The 22,989-nt window shown below is 36.3% G+C and overlaps 1 protein-coding gene across 1 annotated transcript; it reads right to left on the bottom strand.

Moving 5' to 3' along the window:
- Window positions 1–977: 977 nt before the first annotated feature.
- LOC104530597 (S1 RNA-binding domain-containing protein 1) lies at window positions 978–21,278 on the bottom strand (the record flags this gene model as incomplete). The annotated part of the gene is made up of 5 exons (XM_010175242.1): window positions 978–1,272; window positions 3,804–3,988; window positions 15,591–15,743; window positions 18,405–18,581; window positions 21,172–21,278. Coding segments are annotated over 5 exons (912 nt in total), but the record flags the coding sequence as incomplete, so codon positions are not given.
- Window positions 21,279–22,989: the final 1,711 nt, after the last annotated feature.

Here is a 22,989-nt window from a genome sequence, read left to right as displayed (position 1 = left end):
TATCAAAGATGTAAAAAAATTAACATAAAGTTAAAGAAGTCCAAGACAGACTAGAACTATTTTATTAAATCAGGAACAACAACAGGCCATGGGCTGTAGTCTGGTATGAAAGCTCAGGAAAGTGCATACCATTCAGAAGGTCAGAGAAGTGCATCCTCACAAGCTGCATCCTTAAGCTGAAGTGTTACTGATGGAACACATATTGGAAAGAAAGAGAACTAGGACTGTTAAATCATTTGTAGAACCAGTACAGTGAGAAAAGATGGCCAGAAATGTTTTTATTTTGCACAAGTACAGACCAACATAAATGTCTTTTGACACTTTTGAGCAAAGTTCCTTAAACCCCAAGATAGCATTGATTAATACACTTGAATGTAACTGAACAAGCAATAATAAGACAGGTAAACAGACCTCCTAATAATGTTGCTCAAATAAATTAAAGCCAAATATTTCTGAACCGTCAATTGTATTAGCAGATGCACTTTTTTCAGTCTACATTTGAAGCGATATCATCGCCAACTAACTTAAAAAGATCATTTTTTTTCTACAACTAGGTACCCTCTTTTAGACTTTCAACCAGAAAACAGGCAAACTGAATGGCTGTTTTTTGAAAGGGAGCAGTAGATGTGTCTGCTTATGCAGTACTGACTAAGGATTGAGGCAGCATATCTTGCACAGGCAGAACAGATAAACAGATAAGAGATCTGTTTGACAGTCCACTGGAATTTCATTTGCTGTGCAGACAAAATAACAAGGTTGCTTGGAGGTAATTCAATGAACTGCTCCAACAATTATTAACAGAAAATGTTCAAGAAATGTGGAAAAACTGTTGGATTTAAAAAAAAAAAAAAAAAAAAAAGGAAGCAAGGCTGAATGTTTCAAAATTTGTTCATTTTCAACACTCCCATTAAATGCCTGAATCTCCAGAACCTTGCTGACATTACTTAACCTTTAAAATGAGGCTCAATCATAAAAAACCCTCTCATAAAACACGAATAAGATCCAACGTTATCCTCAGTCGAGGAATATCAACATTAAGCACTTTAACTTCCACTCTTTCTCCAGGACCTAACCCCAGGCTTCTTCTCTTCTTCACTTTAGAAAGTTTTGCTTCTGTTATGTTTCGCACTGGAATCAAACCTGCTTTTCCCACACCAATATCAACAAAAACTCCAAATGGCGTCGCATTTTCAACTTTTCCAGTCAGAACAGTACCAACACTTAAGTCTTCAAAGCAGACTATGCTTCTCTTGAAGTCAGGTTTATCAAAATCTGTTACAAGAAACAAGAAACAAAAATAAGACACTAGAGAAAAAGCTTGCATTATTTTCTAACAGTTGTTTCCAGCCTATTGTTTATAATTAAGAAGTCCTCCCGAGGTACCTCTAAGGTCCCAAATACTGCTTCAGTATGTTTTTTAAATAAAGACCCATCTCTGATAAACAACCGATTTCTTGCATTTTATGAATCAGTTTAACAGACTATGATTAACAGATTAATAAGTATAGTGATGTCCATGGTATGAAACTATCACAAGGGGATCAGAAGTATGTAGTATCTTAGCTAGTGATCAAAACATTTAAATTTTCTTGGAGCTAGGGAGAAGACTTGAGGTGTCTCTTACTTGAGCTACATAAATTACGCATAAAATTCTATTCCTATACAAATTTGTATACAGGGAGTTGAATATTCAGTCTCATCACATACTAAAGGAAAAAGTCAACAATGCACTGTTCTTAGGCTTGCTGTTCATTTGCACCATGACATCACACAAGCAACTGCTTCCTATGACGTCACACAATCAACTGCTTCTTTCCACTGCCAACTTAAAAATCACACGTCTGATTACAAGCAAGTAATATCCCAGTGTATTAAAGTTCACTTTCTACATTTAATGCATAGATAGATCTTTTAAGCTCTCTTGTTAATTGCTTACCACTTTCTGCTCCTGCAGAAAAACCTTCTGAGCTATCTCAACAATTTCCCTTTCAACCTTTTCCTACTGCTGCTTTACCTTTTCCAAGACATAAGAGAACTGAGATTTTCCATAGAGAGCATCACCAAACCAAGATTGCAACCATTTTCCTATACTTGCCTTTGAAAAATTAAATACAACCTGAACAAGTTTATAGCTAAAACTCACTGGAAATCAATCAGTCTGTAAATTCACCAGGCTGTGGATCGGACCCCAATTGCCTACAGAAGCTGGCAAACGTACCAATAGGCTTTGAATGACATCGGATTTTCTACTGAAGGAACATACCTAATTGCTCAAGTTCAAAATTGTTAATCCTTTTGTAACATTATGCTGTGCAGTGGCACTAAACACCCACTCAGGGCAATGAGGACAAGAAGGTTCAGAGGAATGATGGGAATCTTAAAGTGTTTGCAAAACTTCCCCCCCTCTCCCCCCCACCCTGGCAGGTTCATTACAGTTACCTGATCAGCTGTTAAAAAGATACCTTCTTGCAATAAATGCCTTGCAAGACCTTGGCTAGAGAAAGTTTTTAAAAATAATATGAAAAAAGTATTCTAATCTTTCCCCTTCCCCAAACAATTCTTCCCATTTTCCTTTGTACTAAAGTTATTCAGTAAACATAACCTAGTGAACTTGGCAATGCTAGGTTTACGGTTGGACTAGATGATTGTAAAATGGTCTTTTCCAACCAAACTATTCTATGATTAAACAAGATAGAATTTCAATTAAATTTAAGAGGATACATTGCAAAGCTACTCTTTGTAATTCCCTAACATCACATCTCTACTGTTGGGAACAAGGGAATTGAATCTTAAACCAAGATTTTTTGAATCAGGGTAGAGTACAAACCCTTCAATCTGCCTAAGCCCTGTTTGATGTGATGCATTTACTCACTGACAGTCACTAAGGTTGCAAAGACAACGGATTACAGCTATACAAGATTACTAGGCTGCCTACAGTAATATTGAATGTACTGAATCAGCAGAATATGAGTATTGCCACTGAAGATTCTATTTTGCTTTTAGATCTTCATATGTTAATAGTCTATCCTACTGTAATTTAGATGTGAGATCACCAGAACAAATGGAGACATATGAAATACACATTTTCAAGATCACTAGTGGGAAATATTTATATCTCCAAGGAAACTACTAACAAACCCAAAAGAGAAACAGAAATGTTGTATTTTTTAAGCATAAGTTTGTTATTTGTTATTACAAGTCTGCATCTTTGCTGCCTCCCTTTATCTCTTGCTGTCATAAGAGAATCCAGATGTAAGTTTCATTAAACAACAGCATCTGCAGATGTTTTACTTCATTGCTTGCCTCATCTTTCTTTCCCTCAACCTCAAACTGTTCAGCACTACTGCAAAGTTTTAACCAAGTTAGGTCATGAGCCATGTGCTCCAGTTCCACTTGTCTCCAGGAACTAGTGCAATAAAAGAGTAGAACTATACTACACTGTTGCTCCACAGTCCTTTATTACTACTGTTTCAGCTTGGTCTCGAGCATTCCCCTCCATGGTGGAGAGCCAACACCGATTTAATCAGTATAGGGTCAACATATTGAAACTATTTCATTTGTTAACAACCATACAACTTCCCTTCCTACAGCCGAAAATGCCATGATTTAAGACAGGATTCACACTCCTTACCTATTGAGAAAGAAACATCTGACTATGATATAGCCTTTACCTTGCCCGAGAAAAGAAATGGAGTTACACGTCCATGAAAATCCACTACTGACTTCAGAAGAAAACGTGCTATTTTAACACTGGCATGTAGAACAATCAAAGTGAGATTAGAACCTTCAAAACAAAGGTTTACCTGTTCGGATGTCAAAGCCTTCAGGCTGAGTCAGACCATCAATGATCAGCTGCAGTGTGTGCACTGTTGTATTTAGCCTTTTGGCTGTGCCTTCCAGTCCTTCCTTTTGAATTACTGCATTTACTTTTTCCTGCATATCTGATTTGCCTATGTCATTTGTGTTTCCTCCAATGAAAGATAAAAACCTGGGAAGTTAAAACAAAGATACAGAGAGAGATTTGTAAGATCCTTTAGTGGGAACTGAACCTTTGCTATATTTGGGGTTTTTAAAATACTTTTGCCCTGATGCATGAACAAAATTTCTGTTAAAAAAAAAAACCAAACAAACAGTGAACAATTTCCCAAGTGCATATCCTCTCAACTCATCACTGACCAGAGACATACATGGAAAATTAGCGTCTATCTGTATACATGTATCTCCTGGAACAGATCACAAAACTAGAAGCAAAATTTCAAAATGTAAATCACTTCTCAGATCAATGATTTCATCTCATGCTAAAACTGAATCTGATTATGACTGAAAGATGGTTTTTACCATGAAAGCTCCGTAGAAATAAGTGAGAGTTCTATAATACTGTCATCTTTATCATCACTCATTCAAAATAAAATGAATAGCAATTTAGTAAAATGACAAACAAACATTTAAAATGTTCATGATTAGGAACAATTAGTTTTTTGGAAACTAGGAAATTATCAAGTCAAAGTAGTTACACAACATAAACACCCTTATCCTTCCCCATTGTCACATACATACACACATTGCAGACTGAGAAAAATTTGGACTGGCATCTAAAAATGCTGAAAAGAAGTACTTTAAAATACATATGTCTTGATCTGTGATCTCTTTTTTTAAAATAAAAGAAAAAACTCAACACAAACATACCGAGGTTTTTAGTTCAGTAATGTTGGAATGTATGCTGAGAAGTGCAGAGAAGAGATGATAAAAATTCACATGCCGACTCTACTCCTTATTATCAGTAGTGATGGCTTAGACAATATTAATTTATCACTGAATAAATGTCCTTATTTTATTGAAGTTAAAAATGCAAAGCAAGTCTTTAGTGGACATAAACCAATGAAAATGGGGATCCAGCTGATAGAAGCTGAGTCACTTTGTACTAAATAAAGCAATTTGTCTTGTTCTCAGTCAACGCTTCAGTTATCTGTCCTGCTGCCCTGCTCTGCATCTCACCATGAATAAGCCTATTCTACTCTGCTTTATCATGTCCCTTATTGTTGGAGGGAGGCATATGGTTTTTAGTGTGCTCTCCACCACAGCTCAGGTAGAACTATCGTCCCTGTCCTCCAGAGTCCAAGTAACATTCCTTTCAAATTTCTAGAAGAGATCCCTCCTTCCTGTCCTTATCCCACTTCACAACAGGTGTAAAGTACAAGCTGCAAAAGAAGGGTTGACCTGCAGGTTCATGCCCTGCACTTGGGAGTGGTGGGAGACATTCCAGCTCTGTAAGAAAGCAAAACCCTCCGGTTCTCATCCTCCTTTCACCCTTCAAAAATACATGCTGTGCTTTTATCAAAACCTGAGGCTACTGTTTCTTTTGGCAGGAGACACAGTGGGGTTTTTTTTTTGTTTCATTCTTTTCTTTTTTTTAACTTGAGGAACCCAACTGACATTATTTCAGGTGGCGAGTGATAAAAAGTTATACACACTGAAAAACAAAATTAAATTTCTTTTTGAGAAAATATAAATTGAAGGAACATAATTAAAGCAATACCCAAGTTTCAGTAAATCACAAAATTCATCTTTAAGCACAAGGGCAAATCTTCACTCCAGAATGCCCACTAATTCCACCAAAAGGAGGACACCTATTAAAATTGGCTGTCAGGACTTCTACTTTTTTTACTGAATTCTAGTGCAAGCATGGTGATTTATGTGTATTGTGGGCTCAAACACATATTTGCACTTAATAGTGATAGATACAATTTTCACATTAATTTTCTTAACACATACAGATCTTTCATGTGGCAATGTATGAAGAAAAAAATTAGTAAGCATTCAGTGGATGATACTGTTCGCAGGATTTACAGAATTTTGTTTTGATTGACTGCATTTCAACTTTGGACATTACTTTTTAAAGTAGTTTGAGGTGGTTTAGAAACAAAGTAACTATCAAAACAGATGCAAAATTGTTTATAACATTAAATATAAATTTTATTTTCTGTAAGCTAACAACAAAACACTCCTACTACTCAAATATTTCATCTAATAAGAGCCTATACATGAAAAATATCAGCCCTCCTATGAAACCATTTTCTGTTGTTCTCAGAAGAGCACTAAAAGTGGTTGCAATGATAACGCAATGAAAATGCGTGTAGGTCTAGGCTGCTAATGTTGATGGATGGACAGAGCACTAGTGACAGGCGGCAGCTGCCCCAGCTTTGACTGACGTGCCAGATGTAACACGACAAACCCAACCAGCCTCATGACTCAACCTTCTAAATAATGTATGCTTTACTGCCCACCCCTATAAAATAGTTTGCTGACATTCACGTACTTGGCTTTATTTAACTTCAAATCAGCTCAAGTACCTCCAACTAACATTTTTTTTACCATTAGGATTTTGCAGAAGTGCATTCACTGTGTAAATCGTTAACAGGGTGGGTTTTGCTGCTAATAAGTGCAACCACACGGAACAGCCATCGATGTATTTAAAAAAAAAAAAAAAAAAAAAAAGGAAAAAAAAGCCCATTACGTACAAAACTGTCAACCATGTGGATAATGCAACCAGAACGCACGGCGCTATGTGCAGGCTGCTGGGAAGAAAGCCAGCCCCAAACAGGACACAATCCAGGTGCCTGAGCCCTCAATTACTATTCACGAAAGTTATTTCACCCCCTTCTCCTTCCTCTGCCTCACCCGCCCTCCGGAAATCCCAATGAAAGTATGTATCCGATACTAACAAGGATTCCTCATCTAGACAGCGGTAGAAGGTTTGGGGCCTACATTATCAATTGCAATTGTGTAAATAACTTATTAACAGGGTTACTGCTCAAAATAAAAGTTTGGCTCCACCTGAAGACGATGGTTAAACATGTGCTCAAGTCTAAGTACATAAATAGTCCCACCAACCTCAGCAGAATTATGAATGTTCTAAAAATCAGGGCATTTGCTTAAGAATATTTCAGAATTATGAGGTATATTATAGGCAGAACAGAGCACTGTAAAAAGAACCAGTGTGCACATACACAAAAAGGAAATAATCTTTAACAGAAACAATATATTTCTATTTTGGAAATTCTCAACTTTTTAGGTTAGGTTTTGGTAAAAACTATGTATTAAGATATTTCAAAATAAAAGCAATTTCCTAGTGATTACAGATGTAGTTTTAAAAAATACTGTTGAATCTAGTTACATATTTAATGTATCATTTTCACTCAAATGACCCCAGCCTGAAGGCACTTAGAATAAAAATCAATATAAAGCACAAATCTCTGGTTGAACAGTGGTGCATCATATTGATCATTTCTATTTTTAAATGTCATTGCTAAGAACAAAGTTAAATGTTTCCTTATTAAAAAAGCAACCCAACAACTTCCTTTGAGAGTTATTTCAAGGTCAGAAAAAAAAGATATAGTCAGTAATAAGACTAGAGGGGAGGGGCTGGGGGGGGCAAGAGCTTTCCTTTAATTTACATATTCTGATCTTCATAAAGTTAAACAGTCTCACTACAATCTTTGAAATATCTCACATACTCAATTTGTAAATGACAGTTCCAACTGCACAACATAGGAACATGAATGATCTGTGCAAAAACTAAAGCCCTTCAAGTATTTTCCTGGCTACATATATGAACTAAATAACATGTTGCAGTGGTTCAAGTGCTACATTTATCTACTAGAAAGATAAAACCTAAAGAAAAGTTAGCAGAAATGGAAATGGGAAAAGCGAGATGTTTCTTCTGAAGTGAGGTCATTCTTATAAGATATACTATCCTTATTTCTTCAAATGTTGAATGTCTGAGTGAATGGTGAACTTTCTGTTCAGGGCACATCAACTCAGATAAAAGTTTCCAGAGTCTTAGGAGAGTCTTTCAGAACAGAGCAAGATTTAGCTGGTTTAGGGACTTTGAGGTTTATGGTTTTGAGGTTTAGAGGATACTCAGAAACCTCTGCAACCACCTTAGTTTTGAAAGCAATCTTTGCAGTCTTACAGGACCTGCAGAGAATGCTCATGGCTAAATCACTGATGTTTTTATTTAATACATAATTTCATCCATCTTACTCAGATAAAGAAAGAAAAGTAGCATAAATGTAACAAATAAGCACATCATGTTCACTTAACATACACATCTGCACAAAATTATAACACAGCCCTTGCAATACTTAAAAGATAATGCAAATTTCAGTGGAATGCAAAAAACAGTCAGAAAAGAGTAAAAATAGTACCAAGGGAAACCTTCAGTAAAGTTTTAAGAAGTTACTTTAAACCCCTCCAAAAGCTTCTTATAATGTGCAGGAGTTCTAAAGCTTTGCAAGGGTTTCAGTCACAGTCACTTCTGTTTTATGTAATCATTTCCAGCTACACGACTTAAGAGCTGGGAGAACTGGATTCATTACATTAAAGCAACATGATACACCATTACATCTTGTCACAGTGCACACATGAATTAATGGTAATGCAACATAATCACTCTGAAAACAAAACAACTTTGCATTAGCATGTGCTTTTTTAGGTAAAATGTACATTCCTGACAGTAGCAAACTTAAATTATGCAGACATTTATGTTTTAGTAATGTTTTGAAATGCCAAAGCATTATTCATATAATGCAGATGTTGACTGTTCTTGTTCTCACTAGTGATACGGATCCTCAACTTTCGACTACTCATGCAGACAGATTATATATCAAACAATATATGTGCATTACTCTGTAATTAGTTGCTGGACACAGAAAGTAAAAGTTTCAAATATATTTAAAACTTCTTATGAGGTCTAGTCAGATAAGGATATTTAAAAATATATTTTTCCTCAAATGCATAAATTATTAGAATTATAGATTATCTGAGTGCATGCAGAAGATTAGAAAGCACTCAGGTAGTCTATAACATTTTGAACATACACATCTAAGACACAATGAGTTTCTAAGTGAGAAAAGAAATTCAGACACAGTTACACTGCAGCATAGCCCCTTTGCTACTACACAGTTAGGCATGCTGTTGTCAGCTGTTTTCATGACTACCAGTGTATCACGTAACTGAAGTGTAACCCAAGATAAAAAATAGAGAAATATGATTAGTTATCCACAAAGAATTAGTACTACAAAAGGAGAACATTCCATAAAAAGTTCATTTTTTTCTTCATATTTTTTTTTTAAATGCAACCAGGAGAAAGTGATTTAAGTTTCAAAAATCTGAACAAATGAAAAAAATACCACTTGATTTATGGGTCTAGTATTTATAATGTAACTGGAGGATAATTCTTCGTTATTTCCTAGTTCTTCTAATAGTTCCTGTTAACTATTTATTTTTCATCACATAAAAGTTTTAAAATATCTTTATCGGATGGCAATTAGTATTAAAAACTTCTCTTTTATTTATTGAGAAAACTTTCAAAAATATGTCCTCTAATAATCCAGCTACTAAGGTAATAGACAGACCTTCAAATGAACTGGCTTTCTAAAGTGATGAATATAAACTATTATTTATTAGGCTTAATGGTCCTAATTCTGCAAGTGTTCTCCTTAATTAGGGTTAGCCATTTCCTATTGGAAAAAGTCATAAAGATGAATTAATTTAATCAGCTTAACTTTTTTTAGGTTTTTTAAAAATAAACTTAAGACTTTACTAAAAAGCATTATTCTGCACATTAAATAGCTTGAATACACACACATGTGTGTACTCAAGTATAGTCTTACTGAAGTGGACAAAAGATGTTTCTGATGACTTTGTATGAATTTAAGGAAAGGCATCCTACCACAGTAAAAACTTTTATCCTGTGTAAAATATTCACATGTAGACTGCACTATTAAATAGAACAGAAGAGTTTGTTTTCATTGCTCAAACACCATACCAAGTAACTGATCTGTTCCCTCCCTGATTTCTATTCTCCTTACGCATCGCCTCAGTTGCTCAGTGACAACCAGGGTACCTGGGCAGAAGCAAGCCAGCCCGGCAGACAGTTGGAAACGCCAAAGGACAAGTATGTAGTTGCATAAAGGACAGGAGAGGAAGACCTCTTTCTTTTGGTGGTCTCTCTCTAATCAACAGTTTTCCTTCTGCATTTCCCTAAGTGTCAGTACTTGCCTTCAGAGCTAGCAAGCACAGCTGCTTTTTGCAGCTTTTCAGCAAAGCAACTGAGACACTACTGATCAGCTGCTGCATCCACCCATGTAAGAGAGGCAGAAGCATCAGAGATATTTGAAAAGTGATCAATCCATCTACAATGAAAAATAAAATCTTATCAACATCATGTTCACTGCAGCAAAGCATTTAACTCCAGATGTTTTACTTTGGTGAATAACAGGCACATGAATGAGTGCTTTGCTGAACCCTCAGGGGATAAGAAGCAGCAGGTCACTCTGCTCAGTCTGTCAAAAACTTCTCTTAAGGCATAATCAACGACAGTGAGCAGTACTATCTTCTACTGAGCAAGGCCCTAAACCTGTGTAATTAGCCAGGGAAGATCCCCACCTGTGTTATGCCAAATCACAACTTTAGATCTTTTATAAATATTGGCAATATATTTCTAAGTCAAACTGAAATACAACCTATCTGCCAGGTGCTGCAATTTGTGAGCAGCAAATACACATTCTGAGGTCCAACCTTCTTAGCAAAGAGCATTTTAATGAGATTTAAATAAAAATCTAAGTAAATGTCAAGATTCAGTCTTACGACACCAACTGCAACCCAGCAGACTGATACAACAAAGAAAAACATTAAGTTTTCTTTCCAGCATTTTGGTTTATAAACTTAACCTGGTTGTAACTTCTTGGGACTTCTTAAATGTTTCCTTGGTTTTCCTAGCAGTTCTTTTACAATATGTACCAAGAAACTGGATATGTTCTACATGCTGTATTAATTGTATATAGAAGAATCTGTCATTATAAACTAGTTTTCACATACAGACTTTTCAGAGACTTAAAACACAGCTCTGCTTTGCAGGATAATACACTGTCTAGAAAGTTGGGGATTTTTATTTAACTTTTAGGAAATCCAAAATCATAATATTTAGAGGTGTTTGTAAGCTTGGTCATTCCACATGACAAAGCCAAGCTTGGAGAGCATGGAAACCATGAACAACATGTTTTGGTCATCTGCAGAGTGAGTTAAATCACCAGCAGGATGTTTTCCAATTATTTTACAGAAAGTGTACAGATTTTAAGTTAAGATGTTTAAATGCCATAAATCAATCATACTAGCACCATTTGTGCCACTGTAGTAAAGATTACATCAGTGTTTCCATCATAAAACCCCTATTTTTCAGGGGTTTCTAATTCAGCCATAAAAATTGGCTCCAGCCTAAAGCCTGGCAACCAAAGTCACCACTTGGGAGCAATTCTTTTAACTTTTTTTTTTTTTTTTTTTTTTTTTTTTCAATAGATTGGCCTTTCAAGCTCCAAAATAGTTCAGAAAAAGAAAATTAGTGGTTTCAGATTTTGGTGAACTTCTATCCCTCAAAAATATTGTTTTAAAAACTGATAATTTCGTATGTCATAAATCTGTAATGTGGACTGTTGCTTTTGGGTAATTTGGATAGAAGCAGTGGATAAAAATCACTGACTTATTTTGTTTAAAAATACACGTAATTTCCCATGAAAACTTTTAATCCAATAAAATTTTCATAAACTATTTTCTCATGGCAAGATGTGGTAGACATTGAATGAGGAAACCTTTATGACTTCTCTTCCAACTCACAACATTCTATGATTCTATGACTCATTTATGCAGCATCTATTCCATTCATTTTAATTTCTGTGGTAAGAGGTACATAATACTGCATTTTGACACCTTGCGTCAAATCTGCCTACCTTCAAGACAATAATTCTGCCCTTTGTTAGCAGGGCAGATCCGCCTGTGACCTTGCCATGGTCCCTGACAGTTTTGTGTAAGCAAAGAAGAAGAAACAGAAGAAATACTTAGAAAGCAGCAAAGAAATAGAATTCCTTTAAAATGTATTTTGTTTTAAAACGTGTGTTAAATACTGATTCTAACTCACTTCTAACAGTCTCAATTTTTCTCCTGCACATTAATTATAAGAATTATCTACTAGACTTTAAATCTAGCTTAGTTCTAACATGTTAAAAAGTCTTTTGGATGCTAATTGATTTCAGTAAGATACCTCAAATCAACATGAACATGATTCGATCTTCAGGCTCTCAGCAGCTTTCATAAACACAGGCTCAGCAAAAGGGAATTACAAGCCCAGTCCCACCCACTGCCTATCAAAGTCAAAAAAACTTGTCAACAGCCCTGATCAGCTTTGGATTGAAGCCTCCATGCAGTTTGAATTCCTAGTATAATTTTTTTTTAATTCATATTGAGGCAGCAAATTGATTTGGAAAGCCATTTCCATAAGTTCTGAGAAGCTTAACAGCCCATATGCTTTTTTTGAAAAATTATTTAAAATATATAATAATTGCTAAATTATAGCATTAGTTGCTTGAGGGGAGGTTGTCTAGTTTATATTTAGCCCTTATGTCATCCATGTCAATTTTTAATACGACACTTCTTGGCTTTTGTCAGTTTGCTGCAGAGCTGTATTTTCTTTTCTTCAAACAGCTATTTGCAATGTAAAAACAGATATTTGCCCTCTTCCCCACACCATTTTGTGATATCAAACTGGTGCATGCTAATACAATCCATACCATTGTCCTGGGTTTGGTTAGGATAGAGTCAATTGTTCACAGGGAACTGGGAGGGGAGCAGCTGCCACCGTAAAAGTTATCACCTTCATATTTAATGAGCTTTCAAGGAAACTATGTTTTGATTGCAAAAGAAAGAAAAAAAAAAAAAAGAAAAATACTGTTGAATATAGAGTATATTCAGAGAAAGCACAGGAAACAGATTTCCCACCCCCTCCCATCAAACTATGTGTGCAGACACTCAAAAATGTAAGAAGTAAGACAACAGAGAAAAAGTCCAAAGAAAACAGAAAAGACTGATTCAGCTAGTCACAGAGGGAGATGCTACACTTACTAGCTTTGGTGTTCCATTAGCAAAAATTTTTATTATGATATTATATTTGTTTTGATATCAACTGATATTCTTTTGCATAAAAAAACCATTACAGTGCAATACCGACAACATGCACTCACATCTAAATACTTCACCTGAAAATTCGGTCTAGGAAGGCAAAGTGCTTGGTGAGAAGCAAAGAACAGACAATAGCACAGCTGGAAACTTACTTTGAAGTAATTGCATTAATCAAAGAGAAATTGCACAATAGGTAGCACTGGTCTGTAGCCACATCGTAGGCTTTGCAGCTTTGAAGTCCAATGAATTTGACCCTGAGCTCATTTTAAGAATCTCCAAGGTATTTTCTAAGCAGGGTTGGCTGTGCAATAGGTGGCAGCCTCCTCTCTGAATCACACGTATGCCTGGGACACAAATCACTACCTTTTGGTTGAGATTTAAAACTTGTGCTCATTAATAATTTTTTTTAATTTTTTAATAGTGCTAATCTTAGGTTCCCAGCCAAATTCCAAATCACAGTAATATGACCTGTGATACCTACTAAAATTTTCTCCAGAATTTCCACTCTATGTGAATATCTGAGCTACTACCCTAAGCAGTAATAATCTACTCACCACTTCAGATATAAATGTGATCTGTGCTGCTCTGGAAACAAAGTCACAATTCTTTATTTTCTGACCAACTTTTGCAATGGTATTGCATGTAGACAAATTCCTGTAGTATTCCACCATTAACTGGCTACTCTTCTCTGCTCCCTGAAGCAATCTTTCTATATCAATCTTTAAGTGAAGCTGGTAATGCTGTGAACACTTTTACTGGCTATTGCATTAGTGTACTAGGGTGGAAAGCTAAATGGACTACTAACTAAAACCTGACAACTTCATATTTAAATATTTTATTGAAAATCCACATTAATTTTGAATAACCAATTCTTTTTATTATTTTTTTTTTTTTTTTTTACATTAACTCACTCTGAATAATCTCCAGTAGGGGTGACTAAGCTTTCTTACCCTATCCAACACCTACCAAATGTAAGATTTTCCACAGCTATGCATAGGGTGGAGAACTAGTAACAAACATTTATGCATAAGAAAAAAGGGAAATGGTTGTGGAAAAGGAGAAACCAAAGTTACCTACACACTGCACAAAGAGCATGGAATCTAGCAGGCAATTGCATGATGGCCCTAGAATCAGGCATAAAGAAGAACAAACTGTGACATGGAGAGGATGGAAACAGAAGAGCACATCACGTGTAGCAGAAGGAAAGCATGTGGAACTATGCATAGGAAGTTCTATATGCAATTATCTCCACTGGAGAGAGAACAGAGCACACACTGTAGGCAAGGTGTCCTAAAAATGCAAGGTCCTGTAAGACTTTTTTAGATAAAAAACCTCAAGCTTCATGAATTAAAAAATTCAACATATCTCTCAGGCTTAAAGATGGTTTTGTTTACAAAACAGGAAGCATGACTCTTTCTCCAGGACTAGCATTCACAACAGAAATCATAAGAATCCTAAAGCATCTAGCTACTGCTGAAATTAGCTCCAGCATGTTTTAAGAATAGAACCTGTTCACCACAAATCACTTGAAAAATAAATACGTGCTGGTTTATGGTAGGAGATAATGTTTTCTCAAGAGGACAAGCAGAGTCCAATTTCAACCAGGGGTGATGATAGAAAAGATCTCATCTTATACTAGCATTAACCAGCTGCAGTATCCCCTAACCAGAAGCATGCATGTATACCTAATTACTTTTTTCTGACCTACACAAAACTCATTCTCTTCTTTTAGCCAAAGGCCACTTAGTAAAACAACCATGATGTTCATGTATTTGGGAACTAAATATATGCAACTTAATTAGATCTCACAATATCAGAATTTAATAAGCTCATAATAATGACATATGCTTCACACACTGTGTGCACACCCAAACACACAGATAAACAAACTCTGATGGTCAAAAATTTACTAAGCAGAAAGTTGGTTTGGCATATGCTGAACAATGTAAAAGCAGTTTTTAATGATGCAGATGTATTAAACTATCACAGACTTAAAATTTGCATAGTATTTAAATAAAATTATTTTTGAGAAAAAATATAATTATATTTCAGTTATAGCCTTTTACATAATACATGGGGGCAAGGTAGAAGGAAAAAAAAAATCAGTTTTTAGACATTCTTAGAACAAATTATTTGTCTCCACACTTTGTGAACTGGAAGTCCAACCTCAAAGTGACGTGTGTCATAAAGAGAGTTGGCAAACATGGAAATTGAGAAAAGTAGCCTCAATGAGGGGCAAAGCAATGATATGAAGACGACAGGGTCATGGGTGGAAAATCTGTCAATGTTTTGAAAACTCACTGATTTCTTAACTCACTGGGAGGGGGACGGGGGAAGGGAAAACTAAAAAAACAAAGTATAAAACTAAGAAAATGCACATAAGAGGCAAAACACACCAGTTGAAGCCCTTCACTTGTAAAGAACTTCTGAAGCATACCTTTTTCTTGAAGGGGAGAAAGCACCAAATTAATATAAGTATTCCTGTCTCAAAAGGCTGAGTAGGCTGTTGTCAGAAAAATCAGTGCTTTAATTTTTAAAACTGACAGTGTCAGCAGTTCAAAAGATTTCACACTGCTTACCTCATTGCAATGTTGTAAGACTCTGGATGAATACAAGTTTGGTCCAAAGGATTGGGCTGTCGTGAGGCACATGGTGTTGGTTTGCTCTTCTTTTTACCTTGTGCACTTGATTTTGTCAAAAGTGCATGACTTCCAAGTTCAGTTTTCTTGCTACTGTCAGAAATCAAAAATGGACATGACATTCTTAATGAACAAGATCCTAGCCCAGTGCCCACACAGGAAAAAGGCAATTTTTTTTTTTTTAAATGATTATATAAAAGTACAAAACCTCTAAAAGCTCATTGTAGGTTAATCGTAACAATACAGTTACAATGTAAAAAGATAACATATCAATGTATGCATAAATTAATTTAAAATATTGGGAAGGGATTCCATACTTTATCAAAATTTCTTCATGATGACAAGATTATAAAGGAAACTATACAACCTATTGTATCATTTGCAATCTGGATAGCATCTTCTGTTTGTAAAATGGGGACAACTGCATTACCTACTTGATAAAGATCTTGTGACGATAGTTTCATACTTAACTGTTGGTAACTAGTTGGCATGATTTTAAATTTGAAAAATTTATAAACACAATTTCCTGTTTATACCATCTTTAGGTAAGCAAATTGCATCTCAAGTATATGTTTAGAACAAGGAAAGTATGTGAATGCTTAAACATCACAACTCCTTCAACCACATTTATTGACTTTCTATACTGAAATTTCTGAAAAATTATGCTCAAACATGGGTCAGGTCAAAATATGAAAAATTTCATATCAAAATAACTCAGACCGAAATTTGCTTAGAACTGAAAAAAGCTAAAGGTCAAATCTATTTCAGAATTTATGAACCATTTTTACGAAAGTATCTTAATACAGGTTTTCTTAAAGCTTAGTGAATGAATTACTGACTCCTAGTCAGTTAGCATTTGGATTGGGCTTTTTTTTTTTTTTCTTTAATTGGCTGGATAATGCAAAGGTTTCAAAGTCTCAGAAAGATCCATGGACAGATTGCCTACATTGCTAGGAGGACTTTCCAGAACACAGGAGAGAAAGAGGTCTATCTTTGTGTGTGTAGCATATTTACAACTGGCATGCTACTTCCCTTAAATTGTCCCTTAAATAAAAAAATGCTCAGGATACAGTAAAGGCATCAAATGACTCCTGCTGGCAAAGGCTCCTTTCTTACCTTGTTTTTTGTTTGCTTTTGTTTCCTAAATCACAAGTGGTTTTTGCTTTTGCAGGACAAAAAGGAACACACTGAAGGACCTAGAACTAGCACTTGCTCCTCGAGCTCTACCTATACACGGACTGTCACCAAATATGCAGACATAACTTTCTCCTTCCATTTAAATTTTTAAAATAACCGCTATTTGTTAACTAATTCAGAGTACTCTATAGCCATCAACATGACTAGAGAGGACAAAAATGAAACCTTCTCAAAGTTCATTTCAAAAATGTTTGGTTTTGCCACCTGGGCCCAGAAGAAATGTTGTGGAGGCAATGGTGTTAGAGCTTTATTTTGGCCTCAAACTCCAAAGTTATGGCAGATTTCTCAGGTTATACAGTGTTCTCAAGTTTTATGGAATCTGACTAACATCAGAAGCATGCTCCAGCAAGGGAAAAAAAATATACAGTGTTCTTAAACATTTTAGCAGTGAACTTTCGGAAAAGAATACATGGCGTCAGCCTTTTCTTCCTCTGTTGTATCGTAGCATTCACTAGAACAGATCTGCATAACATAAGACCTATCGATCATCTACAGTCTTGAAAGCAATTTCTTTGGTCTTCTGGTGCTTACAGAGTGCACCATTTGGCCTGCAGCATGTACCTCCCTGCCAGATGGGCAACCAATCTGTATACCTTCCACCCAGGTAGTAAGCCAGTCCTAATGTGCCTACCTCCTGCCTGGAAGTTACGCGTGTGCAGTTTGGCCAGCAGCAACTGGGAATACAGTGTTGCTTCTGAGCGTTGGGTTGGCTAAAAAACAGCATGTGCTTCCCAGAAAAATATTTTTTGAGAAGAGTCAGCAGCAAAAGGGTGAGGATGGTGCTACCACTCTGACTTTCTTAGTTCTTTATCTTGGAAGGAAAAATAGGAAACACAGGAGAAGAGACATTGCCCTAGAAAGGGCACATTCAGCTGTGGAGAAGAAGGATTTCAGGTGAAGAGGAGAAGCACGATGAACGGCTGCAAGAGGGAATGGCTTGGTACAGATACAGGGAATGAAATGGCAGAGGAAAGGATGACCCAGTGTTGATAAACTGGAGTTGAGAAAGGGCCTCTTACACATTTGAGATACAAGGCAGTCACATCATGCTTGCTAGGCACAGGAATATAACAGAGACAGAGCTTGGTCCAGACAGCTTATTCAAATTTCCCTCTCCAGGTAATGGAATTGAAACTCTCCAAAAATCTACTCTAGGTTACTGCCGTTATGTTCTGCAGAGTAACCTTTACCACATTAAAATGAATTTACAAATCTCTAAATTATCCCTGAAACACAAGACTGTAAGTTCTTAATATCTCAGATCACGACACTGCTGCAAGCCAAATTTCTTCTGTCGACTCAGTGGCACAATTTGTAATTAAACTTACATACTTATAGAAACCCTGACTTAAGAGTACTAGTTTAATAAACCATGATTATTCAGCAGATCTATGTTCAACTACTAACTTAAAGAAGTTTATTTGTTAAAATACTGTCTTTAAGAAGGAAAAGGCCTAGGATTCCTCAAATCTCAAGCCTGAACACAAAAAAGAAAGGAAAGAAGTCTTCTCCTAGTATTTTTGATAATCTAGTCAAGATAGCCAACATCTCTATTACCTGCAGAAGGTCTTTATATATTCTTGATTGAATCTGATGAAGCCAGCGCATTGTTGGAAGGATTTGGGACCCAGACCTTTAACTTCCTTGAGCTGTTCTCGGTTTATAAACGGTCCATTCTTCTCTCGCCACTCAATTATATTTTTAGCCCTGTTAGCATTCAGCCCTGCAATGTGTCTAAGAGAAAAGTTTACAGAATACATTTATTACCATTGAACAGTCATTAATACAAGTCATATCCATTACCAGGATACATATTACTGTAGAAAATCTGGATATAAAACTTAAGGACAGCCAAGAAATTTGCAAGTATACTCCCAGACCAAAGGCATCATCTGAAAAAGGATCTCTTCTCTTAGTTCTGTGGAAGGAATCCACTCAAGTCAACAAAACTTGGTATAGCCAGACAGTTCTGCACATACCTAACTAGTAAGGCAGGCACGTGTAATTTATGATCTGTTGGCTATTTCTGTAATACCAATTCAATTTGTCACGTCTTATGGCCTGCCCCCAGCTGCCCTCTTCAGGAAACAACATGGGAGGAGTGTTCAGGACAGATAAATTGTTCCTGTGAGAACAGCCCCTTCTCAGCTATTCTCTTCCAATGGTACCACAACACATTGCCCCAACATGAAGGGCTGATGTCTGCTATCCAGAAGGAGAGTGGCTGGGAGCGGCTTACCTTCCTCATACAATTTTACAGATCCACACAGCTTGTTCCTTTTCTCTCAGCTGCTCTTGAGATAAAAGAGCAGCTGGGAACAGGCTGCATGAGCTGTTCTGAGGCCAGCTCAGATCTGGCAAAGAACTCACCTGTGAAGCGCAACTGCAGTTTGCCAAGTTCCTTCAGGAAGCAGTGGGTTTGCCACATTTTCTGTATATGCATGTGAGTACAACTTTCTGTGTATGGAGTACGTTAATCAGAGAAAGAGGGAAAAGAGCTGTGGTAGGCAGTTACTCCTGGCACTAAAGAAGGAAATGTCACCATCTGGCTCTATATACCGCATGCCATTGCTTTAAGTCAGTGGTAGCAGAGACCTGTTTGTTTTTTTTAGGGCAGGGCTTAAATCAAAAAAACCCCCCCCAGCACCCCTGCCAATAGTAAAAAAATCAGAGGCGGGAGGGTGGGTGGGAAATATTTCCATTATTCTCATCCTCAAGCAAAAGTTAAAAAATAATCCAAACTTGGTGAAACCTCAGAATTAAATTGGGGAGACACACCTTTAACCACAGACAAAATATTAATCATTAGGAATGGAATTTTCTCAAAAAAATTCTTAGAAACATTATGAAATCCAGCTTATTTACACTGACAAAGGAACATGAAACCAAGATCACAGAATTTTCTAGAGATTATCTCAAGTCTTTCAAGTACGATACTCAGCAGTAATGCAAGTACTGTAGCATTGTCACCCCTTCCATGTGTTATTATGTGTCAACAAGTATATTTGATGCAGAGAGCACAAGTGGAAAGTCCTGCCCATGGTGGGGCTTCTTAGCAAGGCTGACAACTTCATGAACTGTACATCTGAGGGAAACTTAAACTGCATCTACACAGAGGAGCAGAACTGAGCTGCTGAGAATCAAGTTAGATCCAGAACTTGGTGCTGCAGCTTACTTGCGAGCATCATAAGCCAGGTTAATTAGACCAAAGTATTTAGTTAGCATGGTTACCACCTCTAACCATGACTGGACAGTGTCACTCCACCTTCAGTTTTGTGAAGATACAGCAGCACCTCAGCCTGGTGCCCTCTGCTGAGCTGCAAGATAGAGCTGTGCCCTGCAGAAGGCTGACAGTGCTCACTCACTGCACTTGCTCAGGTAAGGTTTTATTCATGAATGAAAGCTGGTCAGCTTCATTTGCCAATAGGTACTGCTTGCTTTCTTACTAATAACTGATCTAAATCTGAAAGAAGGTAAGACAGAAGGTAAATCAGGAGTCAGGCTAAGAATTAGATACACACACAGAAAAAGATTATGTGGAAAACAAAAAGAACAGAGAGAGGGTCTCTTCAAAGTACAGAAATAAATTTTCAAGAATGAAAAAAAGGGGTTAAAAAATAGAGAGAGTTAGAAAGAACATATTTTTCCTCACTTTGATACCCAATATAATTGGTACTACCTAGATTATGAACATTCTTTATCTTTCCCTCCTACTACAGAGGGTGACAGCAACACTTTGCTCTTCTGAGAAGCTGCCCAGCTAAATGATTCTCAATTCTACACACTCAAAAGACAGAAGGAGCTTTTAATTTCTAACCAAGAGAAATAAAATCCAGGACATTTTCCAAGTAAACACAGCATAACTACTAAAAAAAAAGTCAATAAAAAGGGATAAATTTTTCAGCAGTTCCCCTAAATCTTTCCTTTTCTCCTTTCCTCATCCAACTTTTACAATCTGTTCCACTTAGCAGTACCTATAAAAATACCTTCTAAGAGACAGAAAGTACATTTCAAAAATCCCTTTCTCAGTGTAAAAAACCGAATTAATTATATAAAGCTTTTCCTAAAATTGCAGTTTTGGTTCAAAGTTTTTAAACATCTGTTTTTCTCCAAGTAAGTTTTACACTGCAGAATCACACACACACTTAAAATCTCACTCTTAATGATCCAGTGAAATACTGTCTTAATGTGTCATTTTCATGTAATTGGAAGTTTAACACAAGAGCCATTTGCTCCAGCTGAGCTTGAGTCAGATGGCAGACTAAACAGAGACTCTGTGATCCAGAGCCATGTAATTACTGGAATAGGAAAATGTTTGACTCACCTTAATAGTATTTCTGAGCAGATGTTAATATCAACTCCTACAAAGCTGACACACTCTTCAACCACACTGTCCAGAGTTGCTTTGAGCAAAGTCTGTGATACATCATGCTGAGAAACAAAAATGGAGATATCAGGTTACTGAAACATCGAAGCATACATAAGAACTGCAAACAATACTAACGTTAATAAAATAGCTTCTGGAACTTATCCATATCTTATGTCATGTGAGGGCACCAGTTAAAAACATAAATTGTAGAATATTTTTAAAATGTACATCTTGAAGGTACATATTTTTAAAAGTACATCTTTGCAACATCTTTGTCATGATACAAATCCCTAGAATAAGACACCCTTCACATTACTGTATTTTTTGTTTAATAAACATTTCCCTGCATCATGTAAAAACAAAACTATCTTGAACACATATTGATTACTTAAAATGAGTAATACTTCTGTTCATCCACTATGTCTTGTCTTCAATTTGACATATATTTACCTATAACATAATTTTTTTTAAAAACAATACAATATTTTAAAAATAAGGTATTTAGAGAAAGGACCACAAATGCTGTACTTTTGCATCTGCACACACAAATGTTTGCAAAAGTGTCCTATTTTTGAGCATAACACTACAGTACAGTTATTATTTACTAAAAGAACAAGCCAGGTATTGTATGAGGGTGGGCAACACATAAGGTACATATCATCCCCGCAGCAACAAAATGTTCCAGATTTTGAACAGACATTTCTGGGAAGATTGGCAGTTTCTTGACTGAAACACCAATAACGGACATTCTTCCAGTTTTTCTATTATTGTTCATAGTGTTCCTCCCCTCCCCCCCCAAGAAAATCAGTCACACTTGTCAAAGATAAAAGTTCTGAAGATTTCTTTTCCACTACAATATAGGCACACTTCAATCTATAACTTCTAGTTCCCCACACAAGCCCATCAGTGCTTAGAAGTCTGACCTGGAGGGAGAAGCCTCTCTAAATGCAGGAGCTAATTCAATCACTGTGTTGGCTTAGCTTCAGGGCTCTTATACATCACTCATGTAAATCTGGGTTGATCCGTTGTGGTTTCGTGATGCATTCATTTAGGACATCAAGTTGGATTTGAGCCATGACACTAAACACTTTATCCACTACTTTGTTTTATCTTCTAAGCCATTCAGATCTTTTAAAGATTTCACAGTTAAATTTAACAGGCCACAGTATCAACCTCCATTTACTAATATTGGTAGTTCTTTAAATAGTGGTTAATAACTGCAACCATCCTAAAACTTATTTATTTCATACTCATCTCATTCCTTAAGATGACGATCATTCTTCAGGAGGAGTAACATGCAGTTATGTGATTTAAAACTGAGACATTGTCTCTACAATGCCTTATAGGAGAGGGTAAAAGAGCAAAGAAGGTAAGCAAATCCATAGATTTGGCCTAATCTTTCTAAGCAGTTCTTTGGATGAGACTTGATTCAGCAAGAGCTTTATTACCAGTTCTGCTGAAAGTGAACTTAGATAGCAATTCAGCCAATTATCCTCCCCCCAACCTGGGAAAGGATATATCACAATTACAAATGTCCCAAAACAGCCACTAGCAGAAGACAGACCAGTGCTCACAGATCTTTAGTTTCAAGCGAAAAGTTGGCATGTATGTGAAGATTTAAGTTTGTGGATGCAATAGTTTGTGTAAAATTCAGGTGATAGAATATACACAATTTGGAAAAAATGTAATATTCAACTGCTTATTTCTTTTGCCAGGAAGACAAGTTCTTGGGTCTCTCAAAGATGATTTGCACCTTTTAACTTTATTGCTGCT

The sequence above is a fragment of the Antrostomus carolinensis genome, unplaced genomic scaffold (assembly GCF_000700745.2).
Source record: "Antrostomus carolinensis isolate BGI_N321 unplaced genomic scaffold, ASM70074v2 scaffold3449, whole genome shotgun sequence".
In the NCBI taxonomy this organism is placed as follows: Eukaryota; Metazoa; Chordata; class Aves; order Caprimulgiformes; family Caprimulgidae; genus Antrostomus; species Antrostomus carolinensis.
The sequence above is the reverse complement of the archived record's forward strand: the minus strand, read 5'-3'. Positions and strand labels throughout refer to the sequence as shown.